Source organism: Rhinolophus sinicus, linkage group LG04 (assembly GCF_036562045.2).
Source record: "Rhinolophus sinicus isolate RSC01 linkage group LG04, ASM3656204v1, whole genome shotgun sequence".
NCBI lineage: Eukaryota > Metazoa > Chordata > Mammalia > Chiroptera > Rhinolophidae > Rhinolophus > Rhinolophus sinicus.
Window position 1 is genome coordinate 147,391,347 of NC_133754.1, and position 19,843 is coordinate 147,411,189.

General features: G+C 40.3%; 1 protein-coding gene and 1 long non-coding RNA gene across 9 annotated transcripts in view; one reads left to right on the forward strand and one right to left on the reverse strand.

Moving 5' to 3' along the window:
- The window catches only part of PRUNE2 (prune homolog 2 with BCH domain), a 229,908-nt gene that overhangs the window by 44,783 nt on the left and 165,282 nt on the right, over positions 1–19,843 (reverse strand). The window contains exon 1 of one of the 8 annotated variants that reach the window (XM_074330580.1): positions 13,258–13,525. The exons of the other annotated variants lie outside the window; for them this stretch is intronic. Within the exon in view, the coding sequence (XP_074186681.1) occupies positions 13,258–13,268 (11 nt within the window). The 5' untranslated portion in view covers positions 13,269–13,525. Of the gene's footprint in view, positions 1–13,257; positions 13,526–19,843 lie in introns of those variants that run through there. 8 annotated transcript variants of the gene reach the window in all.
- LOC141571133 (uncharacterized) lies at positions 3,520–7,242 on the forward strand. Its single transcript, XR_012495808.1, has 3 exons — positions 3,520–3,764; positions 4,336–4,496; positions 5,912–7,242. It is a non-coding gene; the product is annotated as an uncharacterized LOC141571133 (long non-coding RNA).

Below are 19,843 nucleotides of genomic sequence, written 5' to 3' on the forward strand. Positions count from 1 at the left end.
GAAAATTATTACAGAAAGAGAAAGTTCCTTAATGTCAGAGTTCCTAAAACTCTCCTGGCTTCCTTCTAGTCAAGTGAGATACAGGGAACTGATAAAGTTACTTTCTCCGAAAATGCAGAAAAAACAAAATCTTTCGGGAGGTGCTTGCCTTCCTTTGTTAAGTACATAAATTAGCCCATTAAAGCCCAGTGGTTGGAGGATTGCCATTTGAGGATTCTTGTCTGATAAAGTAGGCTGCCCAGCTTGAGGTAAGAGGACATGGCATTCCATGAGCTCTAGGGCACTTATCAAATTACTCAACTAGGAGGCAAGACTGGGTTTCACCCTCAGCTTCAGCAATCTGATACCAAGGAAAGCATGGGAGTTTAGGTCCCAAAACAGGAAGGTGGGTTTGAGCCCATGAAATGAAGCCTTTGGCAACAATTAGCTACCCAGTTGGTTTCACTCACCCTAGAACAGAGGCACTGTGGCCCCTAGATAAAGAAGGGGATGACAATAAGGAAAGTGGATGACAGCAAACAAAAGGAAGACAAGCAGTGGGCACTCGCCCAGCTCCCACATTCTCTGGAGATTTTGCAAAAGCCCACAAACCACAGCCATCTGTTCTTAGGTTCTCAGAGGAGCGGGACGCAATGCTGTCTCCTTACCCAGGGCTGGATTCTAAAACTCTGCAGGTAGTCAAAACCTCTTGTAGCACAAATGATCCCTAGATAAGTTCTTAACTTGTTCCCTGTATTAGAGCATATGTGGTTTTGTGTACAAAATTCCTTACAGTAAATCTTATGAACATGGAAGTTTAAGGAACACCGAGTAGGAATAGAAGGAAAGCCTGCATACCATTCAAACCACTTGCTTTTCAGATAATAATAAAATCGTCGGCTGTGAACGGGGGAGGCATGGAGGGTAGGCACGTCCAGTGCTTAGCGCAGGCCTGGCATGTGGTGGAGATGAATAAATACCTACTGAACCAACACTCTTACTTAGAGACGTGAAGATGCCCTGCTCTTCAGGTCAATGTGCCTTAGTCTCACCACATATTGGAACTTGATCATCAAAATTCTCTACCAACAAATTGTTTTTGATAATAAGTTAAGCTTCTGTGAAAACATAATTAGAAAAGTTAGGTGATGCTTACAGATGTGGATGCCAAAGAAATAACTGCTCCATACATAACTAGGTCCACCCAGTGCAGATTTTACTGTGTTGTCTCCCTTAACAATAAAAGCTCCTCTCTGACAATCTTCGGAGCAGCTGGGGACGGGCAAGGCTAAGCAAGGTCGAGGCTCTTAGGAAGGGAGGGACAAGAGAAGTGCACTATTATCTGTCTTCAGGATGGAAGGTAAGTCCTCGGCACCAGAGGCCGCAGTTTCTCTAGGATGGCCAAGTGGTGGGGGTCTCAGCACAGACTCCTGCAACCCTGCCGACCCCCACCTCAGCCGCTCAGCACCACCTGGAATTACTCCTGTGCGTAGACCAGTTTGTAGATGCCCCATTGCCTTCCTCTCCTACCTCAGGACACACATACTCACTCGCAAGGGTTCCTCTCCCCAATTCAGTGCAGTGGCTGCACTGCCTTAGTTTTACTTCCTTCCCCTCAATCGTTCAAGAGTGTGGACACTCTGGCACCAGAAATATGAACAACAGGAGCCTCCACAGAAACTCTTACAACTGCTGTTCAAGCAGTTATATCTGCTGATCCACAGGGCGTGGTGGGGAGAGGACTTAAGTCTTGAACTTCTCTAGAGCTGGAATCAGCAGTTTTTCTGTGAAGGGCCCGAAGTTAAATACGTTAGGCTTTGTAGGCCAGATAGTCTCTGTCACAACTACTCAACCATGTTGGACTACAAAAGTAGCCATAAACAACCTGGAAATGAATGGCTGGGGCTGTGTCCCAATAAAACTTTATGTACAAAAACAGGCGGCAGACTGGCTTGCACCTGGGGCCCTCGTTTGCTGCCCCCTGCTCTAGATTAAAACAACTTAAATAACATTCCATTTCTCAAGGTGGGACATACTTCTTAAAATTATGAAGCTTTAATATTTTGTACAAGTGGTACCCCCAAATGTGGTTGTGTGAGTATAAAGCATATAAGTTGAGGATGGTTTGCAGCTGTACTTATCAAAATTTTAAATGCAGATAGCCTATTACCAATTATTCCAGTTATAAGCACAGAATACTCATAGATATACACCAAGATATATGTAAAGATGTTTATTGTAAAAAAAAGAAAACTTTTATTTGAGCACTATGAATTTGATGATGACACAAACATGAAATAGTTTAAATTTTCTCTAATCACTGCTATCCCAACTGTACTATGTAGAATCTCCCTCTCCTACATCAAGTTATCTTGTCACTTTCAGTTATTAAAATCCAATTTAGTTTAGAACTGCTAATTTCTCTGGCGGTTACAAAACAGTCACAGGACTGTAAAGTACAGCACAGGGAATATAGTCAATAACATTGTAATAACTATGTACAATGTCAGGTGGGTACTAGACTTATCGGAGTGATCACTTTGTAAGTTATATAAATGTCTAATTACACCACTGACTACCTGACCTGATATAATATTGAATGTCAGTTGTAATTGAAAAATAAAAATAAACTTTCAAAATATTTTAAAAAGGTGAAAAAATAAAGCTGCTAATTTCTTATCTTAAAATCTTATCTCCTTCACTGTCCTACCTGATGGTGGCCAAAGGAGTGTCTCAGGAAACCTGGGACAGGAAGGGCTCTTCCATCCCTCCTCTTACTCCAGCATCTTAGATTCAGAGAACGGGCTGGGTGGATGGGGTGAGGTGGGGGCTTGCGGAGAGGCTGGACTGTTCTTTCCTTCTTCTTCCCAGTCTGAACTTTGGGAGGGGTTTGGCTCTCCCTAACCCTCTCCCTCTGTCCCACCCTTGTATGAGTTCCTGGAGGGCCCATGGGGCCTCCCTACCGCCCACTTCTCTGATACAGGAGAGCTGACTTGACTCCATTCCTTCGCCCTTTTCTCAGCTCCTGGTACTGCCCCTAACTGAGATCTTCTTATGTTAGGTGGTATATTAGCTTGCTAGGGCTGCCATAATAAAGTACCACAGACTGGGTAGCCTAAACAACAGACATTTACTTTCCCACAATTCTGGAAGCTAGAAGTCTGAGATCAAGGTGTCAGCAAGGTTCATTTCTTCTGAGACCTCTCTCCTTGGCTTGTAGATAGCCGTGTTCTCCCTGTGTCTTCACATGGTCTTCCCTTTGTGAATATCTGTGTCTTAATCTCCTCTTCTGAGAAGGATGCCAGTCATATCAGATTAGGACCCTATCTTTAATGACCTCCTTTAAACTTAATTACTTCATTAAGACCTCTAAACACCGGAAGTTAGAACTTTAACATATGAATTGTTTTTTTGGGGGGGTAGGGAAGTGGGGACATAATTCAGCCCACAACAGGTGAGATACTACTCAAGTCCACTACTGTGGCTCAAGTCCACTACTGTCTATGGGGACACTGCACACACAAGACACCCATGCCAGCCTGCCTCACCATACAGGGATAGTGCAGGTCACCCCACGGCCACCCTTTCTCTAATGTTCTTTTCATTGGCTCAGGAAGGATGCGGGCAGACCCACAAGTCTACTGCCTAAACTGACATCCAAGTGGGAGAGAGATGCCCGCTTCCCCTGTGGAAGGTGTTCCGAGTCTCTACCCATGACTCTCTCAGACAGCTCTCAGATGACTTTGGAGGGCCAGAAAGAGCCTCACCCCAGTTCTCCTAACCAGGTAATTCCTCCCCAATCTTCTACTCATATAGGATGGGGTGATGGTTGAGTTTAGCAAAGTTGGGTCATCTTTTAAAAGGCCGTGGGAGAAGCATCTGACCTTCAGAGTTTCGTGTCATCTGTCTCTCTCTGGGATACAGAGCACTTCGCACCGTTTTGCCCTTAGCCTGGGACCTAGTTATCCTTTCAGGGACTAACGGAAGTTTTCCATTCAAATAATTAATTGTTTTACAAAGATATAAGGGGCGATTTAAATGCTCATTAATAGGGAAGTAATTAAATATAGCATAAAATTCTTCATGGTGTATCAACATAAAAAAAACTTCTAAATGTATTGACATGGAATGACATCTAAGATATACTTAATAAACCAAAGTACAGGGTGGTATGTTTAGTATGATATAATTTGTATGAAGTTATGACATTTATACCTATTTTTAGGTATAGATACTATCTAGAAGAAATAGAAATATATTATTAATAGCAGTTACCTATAAGGAGCTGGTATGGGGAGAAAGGGATTTTTTACTTTTTATTCATTTACTTTTCTGTTGTTTTAATTTTTAAAACAGAGCTGTTGCTGCCCCTTCTGGCCACATGTCTATCATATTTATTTACCTTCACAAGTATTCTCTGAAGGTCTGATCTGTGCAAGCACTGGGGATATTAAACCAAACAAGACACAGCTATTACCTGCTCCTCACGGCAGTTCCTGATTCATCTTTTGCCAGAGGTTGTTTTAAATCTCTCTAATTGTACCCTTGTTTTTCAGTTTGTTTTTCAGTATCTTCACTCTATCTTTCAATAATTTCCCCCCCCCAATAGTCTATCCTTTACACTTTGGTCCCTTTTAGGATGTCTTTGTTTATTGTCTTAGATTTGTGGCTTTTGTTTTTCAGTTTGGGATTTTTTTTTTTTTTCTTTAAAAAAATGTTTTCCTTTCTTTTCTTTTCTTTTTTTCTTTTTGTTTCTGAAAATTGTAGTATTTTATTTATGTTTTTCTTTTCTTTAAAGAAAAAAAAAAACTTCCTTGATTTCGTGTGATATCTCTGACACCAAAAGTCTTTATACTTCTGAAATTAGCATGGTTTTTTCATAGCATCTCTTTAAGGCATGATTTTCTATTTCCCAAATGAAACAGAAAATGTTTCCCAACTGGAGCAGAGAATGGAAATATTTCCATCCGGATGGGCTGAGTGTGAGCTCCTAGGAGTGTGAGCCAGCTGGGACCATGCTCCTCACAGAATCCAGGGGGTGACAGTGCTGCCCAGCTGTGCACCTAAGTGAGCATTCGCTGAATAAATACATGATGAATGCTCCCGTGTTCCGTGCCTTTGCTAACATGACCCCATTTTTGTATTTCTTTCTGGTGGGTCAGTTGTTCCTTGCTTTCCCCTAGCATAACGTTCCTTTACATTTTCATTCCCAAACTGTGCCTATGATTTAAAACAGAGTCACATCTCAGACCCCAGTGAGTCCAGAAAGCAGGCCGTGGCGAGATACAGCATATTCCTGGAATCCACTCCCACAATCCGCTCCCTATGTGTTCAGGCCTGTGACCGATAGGGACACACACAGAAAGGGACACAGGAGGAGGATTTGTGTCTGAGTGTTCCAAACTGTCCCAGTGGCGAAAGAGACACAGAAGGGGCGCTTCCAGTCATTTAAACTAGCACTTCCCAAAGCCCGTGCTGGGAGTACAGATTCCACAGATCTAAGCAAAAGGGTTCTGTGCCAAGAGGGTTTGGAAAACACCATATATTATATCCTCCTGTTGGCACTTTATAACGCACACAAACATATCATAGACTCTAAATGTCCTATAGAATATCAATCTGTTTGATTGTGTTTACCTCCTTTTGACCAAGGAATCTTTTCTTTTTTTCTTTTTCCCTTCCTTCCTTTCTCCCTCTCACCCTCTCTTTCTTCCCCCTCCCTCCCTTCTTCCTTTCTTCTCTCCCTCCCTTCCTTCCATTCTTCCTCTCTCTCTCTCTCTCTCTCTCTCTCTCTCTCTCTCTCTCTCTCAGAATACCTCTGACACATAACCAAGTGAGATGCGTGTGCCTCTTTGTATATCTTGGTCTGTATCTACCAAGAGCCTAGCAAATAAATCCTGAATTGGTGTATGATATTTTTTTCTTCTTCCAGAAAGAGTACACAATAGCAGCTGAAGCCTCAACTCTGGAGTCAGACTGTCTGCACTTGAATCCTAGCTCTGACCTTTCAAAATGTGTAACCTTTAGAAAGTTGCAGAATTCCCATATGCCTCCATTTCATCATCTGTAAATGAGGAAGTTAACATTACCTACTTAAAGAGTTGTAAGGATTAAATGAGTTGATTTAGGTTAGGATAGAGAGCAATACCTGGCACATCATAGCTGATGCTACAGAAGGGTTAGATGTTGTTATTATTTCAATAATTTTTCTAAAAATTAGAATAGAAAAGTATTTTTCAAAATCAGGTGCCTTGGATCCCATGAGAATTTTTTTTGTAGAAATGGAAATATCCATCCTAAAATTCATTTGGAATTTCAAGTAACCAAATAGCCAAAACAATCTTGAGAAAAAAGAACAAAATTAGATGTCTCAGACTTCCTCACTTTAAAAACTTATTACAAAGCTATAGCAATCAAAACAGTGTGGTACCAGCATAAAGACAGAAGTATAGGCCAATGGAACAGACTAGAAAACCCCAAAATAAACCCATGCATATATGGTCAAATGATTTTTGACAAGGATACCAAGACCATTCAATGGGGTAAGGACAGTCTCTTCAACAAATGGTGGCTATCTGGTGGAAAACTGGCTATCCACATGCAAAAGAATGAAGTTGGACCCTTACCTTACACCATATACAAAAATTGACTCAAAATGGATTAAAAACCAAAATGTAAGACCTAAAACTATAAAATTCCTAAAAGAAAACATGGCGAAAGACTTCATGACATTGGATTTGGCAAAGATTTCTTAGATGTGATACCAAAAGCATAGGCAACAAAAGCACACCTAGATAAATGGACAACATAAAACTGAGGAGATGCTGCATAGTCAACTCCAGGGCACCTCCAGAATCCCTAATCCTCATTCCTGCCTCTTGTTCTCAATTCTTCCATCATGCCAATGGTTAGGGCATAACAGGTCTAGGTTAGTTGAACTCTTGGCAATGGTAATGTTCTGAATCACACAGGGTTTCAATGTTCTTTGGGAAATACGGACTCCCTCAGATCCCTAATTCAAAGCTGAAAAGAAGTTTTTTTATACCTCCATCCCCAAACTCATTTTCCTGTAAGGAGTTTCTCCTTAGATTTTCAGACTAGTTTAACTAAGAAAACCAATGTTCCCAAGTAGGGAGGCAATCTATTATGGTATAGTCAATGGGATCAACCCCACTTCTGCCTCTGATTAACCATGTAACTATGGTAAAGGTATTTAACTTCTCTATGACTTAGTTTCATCATCAGCAAAATGGGTATATGATAGAAAGGATCATGTAAGATTTCAAAAAGATAATGAGTAAAGTGTTTGGTGAAAGTTCTATTATATTATTTAATATTGCTCATATTATATTCTAATATTTAATATTATTCTTATAGTATTTAATATTACTCTTACTATTATTAGACTTTGGGCTAAACTAGTCCTCCCATATTCACTATGAGTTTCCAAGATGGTCATGGAACCCTTGAATCAACCCTTAGACTGAGAACTGAAGTGTGACCAATGAACTGTGGGGGCCAGTCACCAATCATGGAACCAATAGGAATTCTCAACACATCTACTGTCACATTCTTAAGGTAACTGTTATGGGCTGAATTTTGTCCCCAAAAAATTCATATGTTGAAATCCTAAACTTCAGTAGCTCAGAATGTGAGTATATTTGGAGATAAGTTCTGTAAAGAGATAATTATGTTAAAATGAGGTCATTAGGTGGTCCCTAATCCAATATAACTGGTGTCCTTATAAGGAGATTAGGACACAGACATACACAGAAGGAAGACCATGTGAAGACACAGAGAAAAGATGGCCATTGATAAACCAAGGAGAGAGGACTCAGAAGAAACCAACCTTGACAACACCTTGATCTCAGACTTCTAGCCTCCAGAATTGTGAGGAAATACATTTCTGTTATTTAAGCCACCCAGTCTGTGGTACTTTGTTTGGCAGCTCAAGCAAATGAATACAGTATCTGATCTGAATACAGTATCTGATCCGTTTCAAGAAGAATCTTAGCTCTGGAAGGGGCATATCAATCCTTCCCTTCATCCCTCCTACTACATAGCCCCTGCTACCTGACACATCTAGAGGGAGAGAAAGCAGCCCAAGTCAGGTCTCTTGAGACGGAGAGAAAGAATTCATCTCCTTTATTTACACATGCCCTACTGCATAGTATAATCACATTCTGTGAAACTAATTTATGAGACTTGATTAATTTCATACTCTCTTGGGGGATATGTTCAGTAACCACACAGCTATGCCAACTTCACAGGGAGATCTGATTCATTTAGCTATTTCTTTTACATTGGTACGCCTTCGTTATATAAGAGTAGACAGCTATTTAGGGGGGGAAATGTGCTTTTGCTTTTAAATAATTGTTGTTCACAGAATTATAGCATTACATGGAATTCCAAGAGTCTGTCTGGTATATCACTCACATTTTCTAATTACCAGATCCCTGCTGGAGAATAAAAGTTAGTAGCACCAGAAATAAAATTAACAGCCTAAGATCAGCCACCTAACCATCAAGCTGGTTAGAAACAAGCCTTCAGCCTATAAACTGGTAAATACATGAAAATGTGGGTGAGAAGCTTCTCATGGGAAATCTAGTCTCAGGGTTTATATCAAGAACTTAACGTCTGATCACCCCCAAACTTAGCCTGATGCACAAAGAAAACTTCCCCACGGCCAGCCCGGAGATGGGGCTTTACTGCATCCCATACTGCATCTTTCAGTTCTCAATACTGCCCTTTCCATACATCAGTCATCTCCAGCTCTCCTCTCATCTCCATTTTATGTGGCATCCTAACACGTCTCTTGCATAGCTGCTCTCTTGAGATCACACTATGTTGGTTTCACCCCTGTTTTATTTTAAGAAGGGCTATTTCTAGAACCTCCAGTTTCCTCAAACTTTTCTGGGAATTTCTGGAAGTTGGACATAGGAAAATGTAATTGTTAAGTGGTAACAATTTTTTTAATTCCTCTTGTAGTTCTCTTGCTTCATGGGCAATAGTGGCTTTATCAAAGGACTTCCATGTTGGTTTTGGACAACACTAAAGCTTGCTTTTTATGATGCTACAGAAAGCCTGGGTTCTTTCCTGAATTGGTAGATTGGAGAAGACTTTGAACGATCTCTGCCTGCAGGTAAAGCTACACCTAAACAATTCCAATTCTCCACCTAGGGCTTCCAAACCAGTTCCCCAAAAGCTTTGACAGATGTAGCTTCTCTGGTACTCACTGTTTTTTCCCAGTCTACTCTTTTGGGTAAAGGTTCAATAAACATTTCAGTTTTAGAACCATATGGAAAGCATTAACCTAATCTGGGGGAGGATGTGTTAATATTACAAAGAGAATGGTTCAGACATACATTCTGCCCTCAGAGAATTTAAAATCTAGGAGAATAAAGAGGAAAAGACACATGTAGGTTCACACAAAATAGCACAAGTGGGATAAGATGCCAGGAGAGCGAGCCATGGAATTTCAGAGGCAGGAGTACTTCCTCCAACTGCAGGAACAGAGCAGATGAAGTCTCCAGATAAGAGGAAACGTGGGCTGGACCTGGTGGGTAGGCTGGGGAGGGAGTGGGGATAGATTACATCTGAGTTCTCCTCTTCCCTTTCTTCTTGCTTTGTCCCCAGCCCCCATGCCCACATTCAAGACTCATTCTGTTCTTTTACTCTGAGTCAGAATCTTTTTGGAGCTTGCCAGGGGCACCATTTGGCCTCATCCCTGTTCTCAAAATGGGAGTTCTTCCTCTCCTTGTAAGATTAGAGTCAATAGCCACTGCTTAGGAGGGAAGAGGATGACTGGAGGAAAACGTCACCATCCTCTTCATACTTCACCCCAATAGGTCAACCTCAGTGGATATAGAGGCTTGCAGACCTGTGCTCTTTGTAACAATGGAAGTGTAGTCTTGGAAACCATGGTACAGCTTTGGGACAATGACCTAATGCTGACTAATCAGATGTGGGTTTAGGTTTCTAAACGTGTTTCTGCTGAAGTTGGTGTATCTTGTTCGTGCTTTCTCCCCAACTCTTTATATTAACATATATCAGGTGCAACAAGGCTGCAGCAGAGTCTCCATCATGAGGAATGAAATGATAATTTATCACAGGGTGTGCTGATTCTTCTTCAGGTACCTCCCCAGTGGATTCTCATCTCCCTCAGTTTTCAAGCACTATACCTTTTGTCCATCTCTGCAGGTCTGGAACTGGCCCCCTTCTTTACATCCTCTGCACAGTTCCATCCCCTGTTATAATTCAGATGGACTACCACCTCCCATTTTGCCTCCCATCTCTCCTGCACCATTGCCAGTACGGCCAATCACAACACCCAGCTCATGAAACACTGGCTTCCCACTGCCAACACATTTAATACAAACTTCCTTGTTTGACCCTCAGAGCTCTCCACCATTTAGATCAGTCCACTCTTAGTATCCCCAAATGCTCTACCTTTCAGACAAAAATGACCTCCTAGTTTCCTAAGCCTTGCTGATGACAGTTCTTCTGCCTCTATAGTTTGGTTTAAATTCCCTCCTGCTGAAATGCTCCTTCCCCCAACAACCGAATCTCCCTCATCCATGAACCTATCCTTGCTCCTGAAGAACAAAGTGAAGGAGCAAGGCTCTCCTACCTTTGAGGGCCCAGGGCCCCTCGGTTATGAAATTGACTTGACTCCACCCTTTGCAAGCCATTTGTTTTACCTCCTCATCCCCACTAGAGTAAGGTGAGAGACCGCATCTTAATTACATTTGTATCACACACAGTCCTTCGGAAGTATCTTGTTCATAGAAATGTACAAGCTCTCAGAGTGGCATTTAGTTTCATTTCCCCCAAATTTCTAAGAGTTGTAAGGAATTAGGAAATGCCATTTTATCTTTAAAATAGAAGAGTGAATAGATTTTTTTTTTTTAAGCCCCGAGAAATTTAAATGCATGGATCAGATTTTGCTAAGGGCTTCTCAAAGGCCCTGGGGTGGAAGGAAATAGCACAAAATCAAAAGCGAGGCCACCCTGGTTCTAACGCCAGCCCAGCCACTGACTGCTGTGATCTTGATCCAATCACTCACGCTAGTGTTAATTTTCTTGTCTGTAAGTTGAAGGAGTCAAAATGAATTCTAAGATTTATTTCAGTGTATATTACCTTAGCTATTGAAATTCAGGATGCAAGAACAATATAGAGAATTAGGCAACTATCAAAATTGCACTCAAATGGCTTGACAGAGTTCTCAAATGATAACAATACTCAGACAAGGAGCATCCAGTCCTGCCACCGCTCTTGCACACATATCCACCAGTACCCCACAATTCCTGCCATTATTAATCCAGAAGGCACTGTATCCAAATGTACTTTGTCAACTCTCATGCAAATAGGATACCAGGAACAGAATCTGTCTTTCACTACTTTTCCCTCTGCCACTTCTCACCCCCAAGTATCCTAGTAACTAGAATTGATAAGGAATTGAGAACCCATCCCAAATTAAAAACTACTCTAGCAGGAACTTGGTTTACGTAAAGCCTCTATCTGCAAAATCTTGGCATGCCAAAGGGCAAGTAATTCCCAGCTAGCTATAAAGAAAGAAAAAAAAGCTTTTTTTTTCTTTTTTTTTTTTTTCTGTAGTTGAATTCCAGCTTTCCCATCATAACCTATCCTGAGTACCTGCAACCCCCTCACTTCATCTTCTAGGTAGTTAGAAAGTATGAAGTCTAAAGGTCAAGGAAGTATTGTGATCCTTTAATAAGAAATAAATCCTTTCCCAGTACAAAACCATTCAAGAATGAAAAACCAACTGGGATGTAAATGGAAATTCACTGGGATGCATCAAACAGGGCCTTAACCATTGGGGGAAAATTAGCTTCACTTCCTGTTAATAGGAAGGAAATCTGGCTCATTATCCTTAAGCACCTATGAGACTTTAGATCTTATTTAGGACACAAGGGTAACTTTGCATTACAAAGCAGAACCACCTGGGGATGCTGACTGTGAATGACAACAGCCTCATCTTGTTCTTTATTTGTTTTTGAATTGCAGCACAAGGTCCAGACCAATTTCAAGTACAGAGTACTATCCTAAATATGTGTAATTTACTAATAGAGATACTTCCATAAAGGCAGTTTTTTTCCTCCCAGATAAGAAGTCTCTGTTATCACTTAAGAGAAATTTTGTGGGCCAATTTCTTTTAATCACCAGCAATTTTAATCTAATGATTACAGAATTTACATTCTGCGAATATTACCAATTATGATTTTAAGAAAACTTTCATCAAATGTACATTTTGAAATGGACTCCTTCAGTGGCAACTCCCATTTTTCTCTCTAAGATGGGTTTGAGGTGGCCATCTGGTTGGAAGTGAGCCAGGAACCTGTGCTCACATAGCAGTTTACATAAGATCCACCCCATGCCAAGAGTTCATATGAAAAGGGGGGGCAGTTTATAGAGATTATGTACCCCTCCCTTAAATCACCATGACCAGTACTCTAATCTGAAGCAGAATCATACTTTAAATCAATCACTCCTTCTAGGTGGGAGTCTAGTTTTGTTTTTGGTTTTTGGTTTCCACAGAGGAATGTAATTACCTATGTATTTCTTATTTGAAACTGACCAGGTGATTCTCTTTTTTTAGTTCCTCATGTAGCTTCGTTTCTCAGGAGAATATTGATATTGTATAAATAGCATATTCTGTCTCTTGATTTCGAAAAGGCAATAGAAAACAACATAAGCTCATTTTTGAGGATGACCTATTTCTGCAGCTTAGAATTTAGGTAAAATTTAAAGGTTATAAGATTCATTAGAAAAAAAGTGTAACTATTAGCAGTAATATACATATATAAAAAAAATTAAAATGCCACTGTACCTGGGTCGCTCTGCTTGTCAAAGAATCCAAACAGACATTGTAATACAATTAGGCAAGAGTGCTAAACAGTTTCCAAACTGTCACTTCCTTTGATTTCCCATCTCCGTTTTCATAGTAGACATAAAGGAATGAAAAATGTTTATAGCTGTGCAGAGTCTGTGTTCCCTAATTACCTGACCACAGAGGGAGGGATGGCGGATAGCATAAAGGACCACAAGCCTTTCCAGTATGAATTGACAGGAAGTGAAAAGCAGCTGCCAACTGTCACTTTCCAGGGGCTGGGCAGAGCTCCACATCCTCTCAGCCCCCTCCTTTCCCCCCCTCCAACTTCCCAGCAGCAACAGACCAGTTTGCGAGCACAACACTCTCCATTACAATCTGTCCTCCCCACACTCGATCCTCCTTAAGCCGCCCCAGGACCCACCTACCTCCTGAGCATTTGAGGAGGCTGGCCGCCAGGAGGGTGACAAGGATGCTCCGTCACAGCTCCTCACGTCTCCCTTCTGGAGCTGTTAACTGGAAATACAGATTCGCCTCCATTTTCTGGTCACATGACCACGGCACATCTAAATAAGGATGATCACCTGCCTCCCAGATCTTCTCATGTACCGGCCACCACCGCCACTGTGCCTGGGGTACGGAGCCGGGCTATGCAGTTTCACTCAGGAATATAAAATACTCTTTCACCCAGGTTGCGGAGTCAGAAATACCCCTTGATTTTTATGTTTGCTCAGAAATATTGCTGCCACTCCTGTTCCTGAGTGAGATTGGATGTGAATGGGCTCAAAGTGCTGATTGGAAGGAATTTAGTTCCCCTAAAATCTCTTAAAAAAAAAAAAAAAAATCCTATAGCTTCACAGCACACCCAATAAGAGAGCAGTGTAATTGTTTTCATGTCATGGGCTATGAATAACAATAGACGATATGGAAGCCTAGTGGGATACATTAAAAAGTCCAACTGGAGGTTCTAGAGAAAGTTAGGATATTTGCCCAAGATCCACACAGTTGCTGGGAGACAAAGGAGTGGCCGTTAAGCATGGGGACGCTGGAGTCAGAGGGCCCAAGTTTGAATCTGACTTCCACTACTTATTAGCAAATGTGGACCAGTTACTAACCTGCCTGATGACTCATAGTGCTGATTCACAAATAGATAATAATATAAAAGTTAGTTTAAAGTAAGATAATGGAGGTAGAGATCTTAGAGAGTCTGGGTTAAAATAAACTCACAATAACTGTTAGCTACAAATACTACTGTTAATTCTAAAAATGCCAGCAGAAGTATTTGATATAGTTAAGGCACATGAAATATGAATGAAAAGTTTGCATAATAGAAAGGCATGCATTCATTTGCTTGATCTTCAAAGAAAAAAGTACATTGTCAGACAAACCAAACAAAGACTTCTAGTCACAATCAGGCAAAATGTCAATGTGAAAAGTAACTATGGATACCATTCTCTGAACTAAGTTGTTAGAAATCCCATGCTATGTGATCCTTTTCTGTTTTTGGTGGGGTGGGTGGTGGGTGAGTTGGGGAGTGAGCTATGATAGAAGAGGGGAATAGGGCAGTTTGGGGTAACTTCCAATTGATCTAACTCTAATAAAATGGCGAAAGGAACTCCTCAGCAGGGGACCTGGCCACAGTAGGTACTTAAGAAATGTTGGCTCCTATTCTTGAAATGAAGGGGCATTCCTTGTGGTCCCCATGGCTATTGCGGATGGTAGGAGGGCAGTACAGAAGGGAGAGAGGAAGAAGCAAATGTTTATGTCTTTATTTAAACTAAAAGCTTACAAAATTCTTCAGAATTATGAGCAGTTATGAAATCATTTCTCATGTGCGATAGAGTTTTCAGCTCTGGAAGAGAGTAGGGGTGGGTTTATCAGGAGGGTGTGACTCTGAAGGGTCACTAACTTCCAGAGAGGTTCAGCAAAAACCGAGGTGTGTTTCCCAAAGCCAAGAAGAGCCCCAAATCGTCAAGGTAGAATAGATGGCGTCAGAACTGGTTGTACTCTGGGTGACCACAGTGACAGCTGAAAAATGGGGTCATGTCTTTGTGAAATGCTGGTTCATTAGGAGTTTCCCTTCCCAGGTGGAAAAAGGCAGCAGTTGGAGGCTGCAGAAAGAAGAGCTAATTGTGGGAAGAACAAACACTGTAACTACATCTCTTTTAAATAATAATACCTGTGTTTAAAGTCAACAATTGATATGGGAAATGATTAAGTTAATCATCAGGCCAGTCATAGATACCTTTACAAGGTTTAATACTTCATCAAATGGGGAAATATGAGACATCTGTTATCACCAACGATATTTCCTTTTGTCTTACAAGGATATTCTCTCAGATTGTACCAGGGCATAATAGTCTTAACTCTGAGTCAGCTGACCACTTGAGGAAACGTATTATTCTATTCATTACACGGAAAAGGTTACAATTATTTGAAAAATAAGAATTACTAAAAAAAAGAAAAAAAAAGGATTACTGCTTAAATGCAATAAGTAGTATCCTGATTATTATATAGATAAAAAGGACATGGTAGAAGTCAAATTCTCCAGTGGAATTTTACTTATTCTTTGAGAATCTGATACTTGAAAATTATTATTTAATGAATTGAGGTTTAAAAAAAGTCTTTGAAGATTATATATTATCAACTGCTACTTGAGTTAATGGTATAACAGATGACTAAGTAAGTAGAAAATGTTTTCCTCTCTGGACAATCAAACTGGCATAGGCAACAGATGATTGAGAATAAAAAAATGTACGGGCACACTATTTTTCTCCATGAGGCTGAGTGAAGGGGATAACAGTACTTTAAGAAAACTGAAAGGCTCTGAGAATCTTCGAGGAACTGTAACGAACAGGAAAAGCACAAGAACATTAAAAATAGGTAACTATAAGCTCAAATTTCAAAAGTAGGGGAAAGATGAACATTAGAAAAGAAACATACACATTCCTGTTGTGAATTGAATGCTTGTGTGCCCCCATATTCATATGTTGAAACCCTCCGTCCCACCCACTATATGATGGTATTAGGAGGTGGGGCCTTTGGGAAATAATCAGGATTAGATGAGCTCATGAGGGTGGAACCCTTATGAATGGAATTAGTACCCTTTAAAAAGAGACCCTAGAGAGTTCTCTCGCTTTTTCTGCCATGTGATGATACAATGAGAATTCAGCAGTCTGTAACTGGGAAGAGGGCCTTCACCGGAACCTGACCATCATGGCACCCTGATTTCACACTGCCAGCTTCCAGAACTGTGAGAAATAAATTTCTGTTGTTTATAAGCCGCCCAGTCTAGAGGAAATTTTTCGAGCAGCCCGAACTGACTCAGACACTCCCAAACTAAATTTCACACATCTACCTTGTAAAAGGAAGTAGCAAACACCAGAAATTATCACAGTTTCATTAAAAGCAAATTATGTTCGACAAATTTCACTTTCTTTTCCATTCCTTCAATCGGGCATATTTATGGGGTATCTATTATTATGTGGCAGGTGCTGTTCTAAGCACTATAAGTACAGTGATGAACAAGACAAATCAAACTTCTGCTTTCCTAGAGGGTACATTCTCATAGGTGGAGACAGATACAGCAAAATCAATTAAACAAATAAACAGAAGATCTTTTCACATAGAAAAGAAAGAGGTTGGAAGAAAATAAAGCAGGGTTTTTGGAAAGAGCTTGCTCTCAGTCTCAGCACTACTGACATTTAGGACTGGCTAACCCTCTGCTGTGGAGGGCTCTCTTGTGTATTGTAGGATATGTAGCAGCATCCATGGCCTCTACCCATTAGATGACAGTAGCATCTACCCCAGTTGTGACAACCAAAAATGTCTCCAGACATTGCAAATGTTCCCTAGGTAGGGAGGCAAAATCATCTTTGGTTAAGAACCACTGGGCTAGAATAACTTGGCAGTACAGTAACTGCTACTTTAGATGGAATAGTTATAAAAGCTAGGGAGCCATAAATAATGAGAATAAGCCAGCCATGTCGAGAGCATTCTAGATGGAGAATGCAGCTGGCACTAAATCACTGAATTGGAAATGAATCTGGCATGCAAAACTGAAGGCTGATGGAGAGTGGTCTTAGTGATCAGAGATGTAAGCAGTAACTGGGACACATAGGGCCTTCCTTATAGGCCACAGTAAAGAATTAGGATTTTATTCCAAAGTTGGAGGTTTTTAAAGAAGGTGGGTAGTGATAGAATAATATTTACATTTGAAAAGCTCACTCAAGCCCATGAGTGGAAAATGGATTATAGGGCCAGGTTGGTAGGATGGAGACAGGAGTCTAGTTGAAGGATCCATGTGGGACGACCAGGGCAAGGCTGGATGGATTGTGTGTGTGCTGGGCTGATAGCTTACAGATAAGAACCCGGGGCTCAGGTAGGTAATTATACTCAGCTGGGTCATTACAATAAAGCTGAGAAGGAGGCTATCTCCAATATGATTAGATGAAAGATCCAGTACCCAATTTCCCTCTTAAACTGGAATTGGAAGTTAGCAGTACTGGCATATCAGTATCAGGCACTCCATGAACTCATAGTTAAATTACGGAGATGTTGGCAGAAGTAAACAGTTATTGGTGCTCAGTGGCAAAAGCTGGGACCGCTGAGGAAAACAGAAAGAACATGACACATACTACCAAGAAGAAGCCAGTATCACAATATTAATATCAGGGGCAAAAAATAAAAGCAAAATTTCATAAAGTATAAAACAAGGAAACAATCGGAAAAAAAACCAACAAAACCAAATCTAGTTATTAGAAATGACTAATAAAATGAACTCATCTCTGGAAAGGTTGAACAAGTAAAAAGAGAGAAGATACAAATAAAACATATTAGAAATAAAAATATATATAACTACAGGTAAAGTAGAGATTTAAAAAATAATAAAAGAATTTACAAAGTTTATTCCAAAAATTTTGAAAATTTTGATGAATGGACAATTTTCTAGAAAAATATTAAGTAGCAAAGTTGATGCGGAATGAATTAGAAAAACCTGAACAGATCAGTAATAATTAAGAAATCAAATTACTAGTAAAAATATCTATCCACCCCAAATAAGCAACAAACACAGTTTTATAAATGAGTGTTACTTAACCCTTGATTAGATGACGCCCCTAGGATTATACAAGTTATTCCAAATAATAGAAAAAAGAGGGAAAGCTCCTTAGTTTGTTTTATTGTGCCAGTATAACTGATTCCCAAACCAGACAAGAGCGTATAATGAAGGAAAATCATAGGCCAATGTTATTTATGAAAATTTAAATGCTTTTATGTTGTGGAAGGAATCTAGATATCCATGAAAGCTTCTAAGATTCACTCATCTAAATGACTCTTTATCCTTCTTCAATTAATATTTGACTATAAGTCACAACATAATGAATATAAATGCTTTTTAAGGCAGTGTGGGATATAAAGATATATAAGCCAAATCACATTCTCAAGTGGCTTACATCCAGGTTAAGAGTTTCTATAGAGTTAATAAAAGAGTTTCTACAAATGTAACATGGAGTAGAATGTAAGGAAGACCACAAAATGGTTGTAACATATAGGGAGATTCAGGGGAGGGAGGAAGTCATTTGGTCTGGGTCTTCAGTGAAAAGTAGAATTTCAATATTCAGAAAAAAAGGAGCAGGGAGCAAGGAATTAAAAGAGGTGCTGAGATAAGAGCAATGAGGCAAAAAAAAAAAAAAAAGAAGTCTCTTCAGGGGAACCATGAACAGTTCTATGAAGAGGATATATGCACTTATTTATACTTCCACGTTAAAGCAATGTTCATAGATACATACACATCCATCACCATCACACGACTTATAAATACCTGCAAAGGACAAAGTGATAGGACCACAACATGGAGTTAGGACTTAAACTAATATAATACAATTCGTATTCCAGAATTCTAATCACTTGATACTGTTGAGTGATAGGTTTGGCTGTGAAATGTAAGCTTCCAAGGAGCTGTCTCAAAAGAATAAACATGATCAATTACATGAATGTTATTAATTAAAGAAGTTAGATTCCTTAACTAATAGTCAAGATGGAGATCGGATTGGATTTGGTCAGGAGAGCACAGGTATTCTGACTAGAAAATCGTGGTCTCCATAAGAGCCCTGGCACAGAGATGAGTTTCATTGGGTAGATCTAAAGTTTCCCATCAAGGTAAGCCAATGGTACACAACAAAAACAATACAGGATAAAGAAACTCTATGGTGTCCTCTGCAACTGGTACAGGTACGTAGTTCTCTGCTGGCTTGTGCTTAATCCAGGGCAGATTTTGGAACACATAAGGAAATATATGCATTACATATTTTTACTCAATCTTTCATAAATTTTGATTCTGAGTCGATCAACATTTTGAGGTAGTTTATGGGAGGGAATTAACAATTTTACTCCCTGGCCATTACCTATAACAAAACTCTCTTATGCTGACAGTTAAAAAAAACCATATCCCTTCACCTACAGTTCAAATGGAGGAAAGGTAGCATTCTAATTTCCTCCATTGGGATAGCTTGGATTTCCACAAAGGGTGATCCAGTCCAGGAGTGACAATTTTTCACAGCCTTTGTTCTATGAGAACTCTTAGGTGGATCTTGGAAACAGATCCTCCAATGCACTGGAGGAATAGTTAACGAATCCTGTATGTTAATACATCTCAGTATACTTTTCAGAAGCTGAGGTTCTACCACTCTCCAACTATACCAGCTGAATAACTTCCGCTGGCTTCTTCAGGTTCACTACTCTACTTACTCCACCTGCTCCTTGCCCCAGGAGGTTCCCTCACCCTCTAAATTGCACTTGGTGTTGACCTGATGGGAGTTCAGAGGGAAATCAAGGATATGCACTCACCTGGCATTCCTCCCGGTAAAAGTGCCTCAGGCTGGCTATATCCCTCATCAGGTCACTGCTCCTCTCAGTGTGGACCTTTTTACCCAAAATTCCTATTCTGGGTCCTGGTAACCACCCCTTCCCCTCGCCTCTGAGGCCTAAGAATAATAACAGCTGTATTGTTACTAT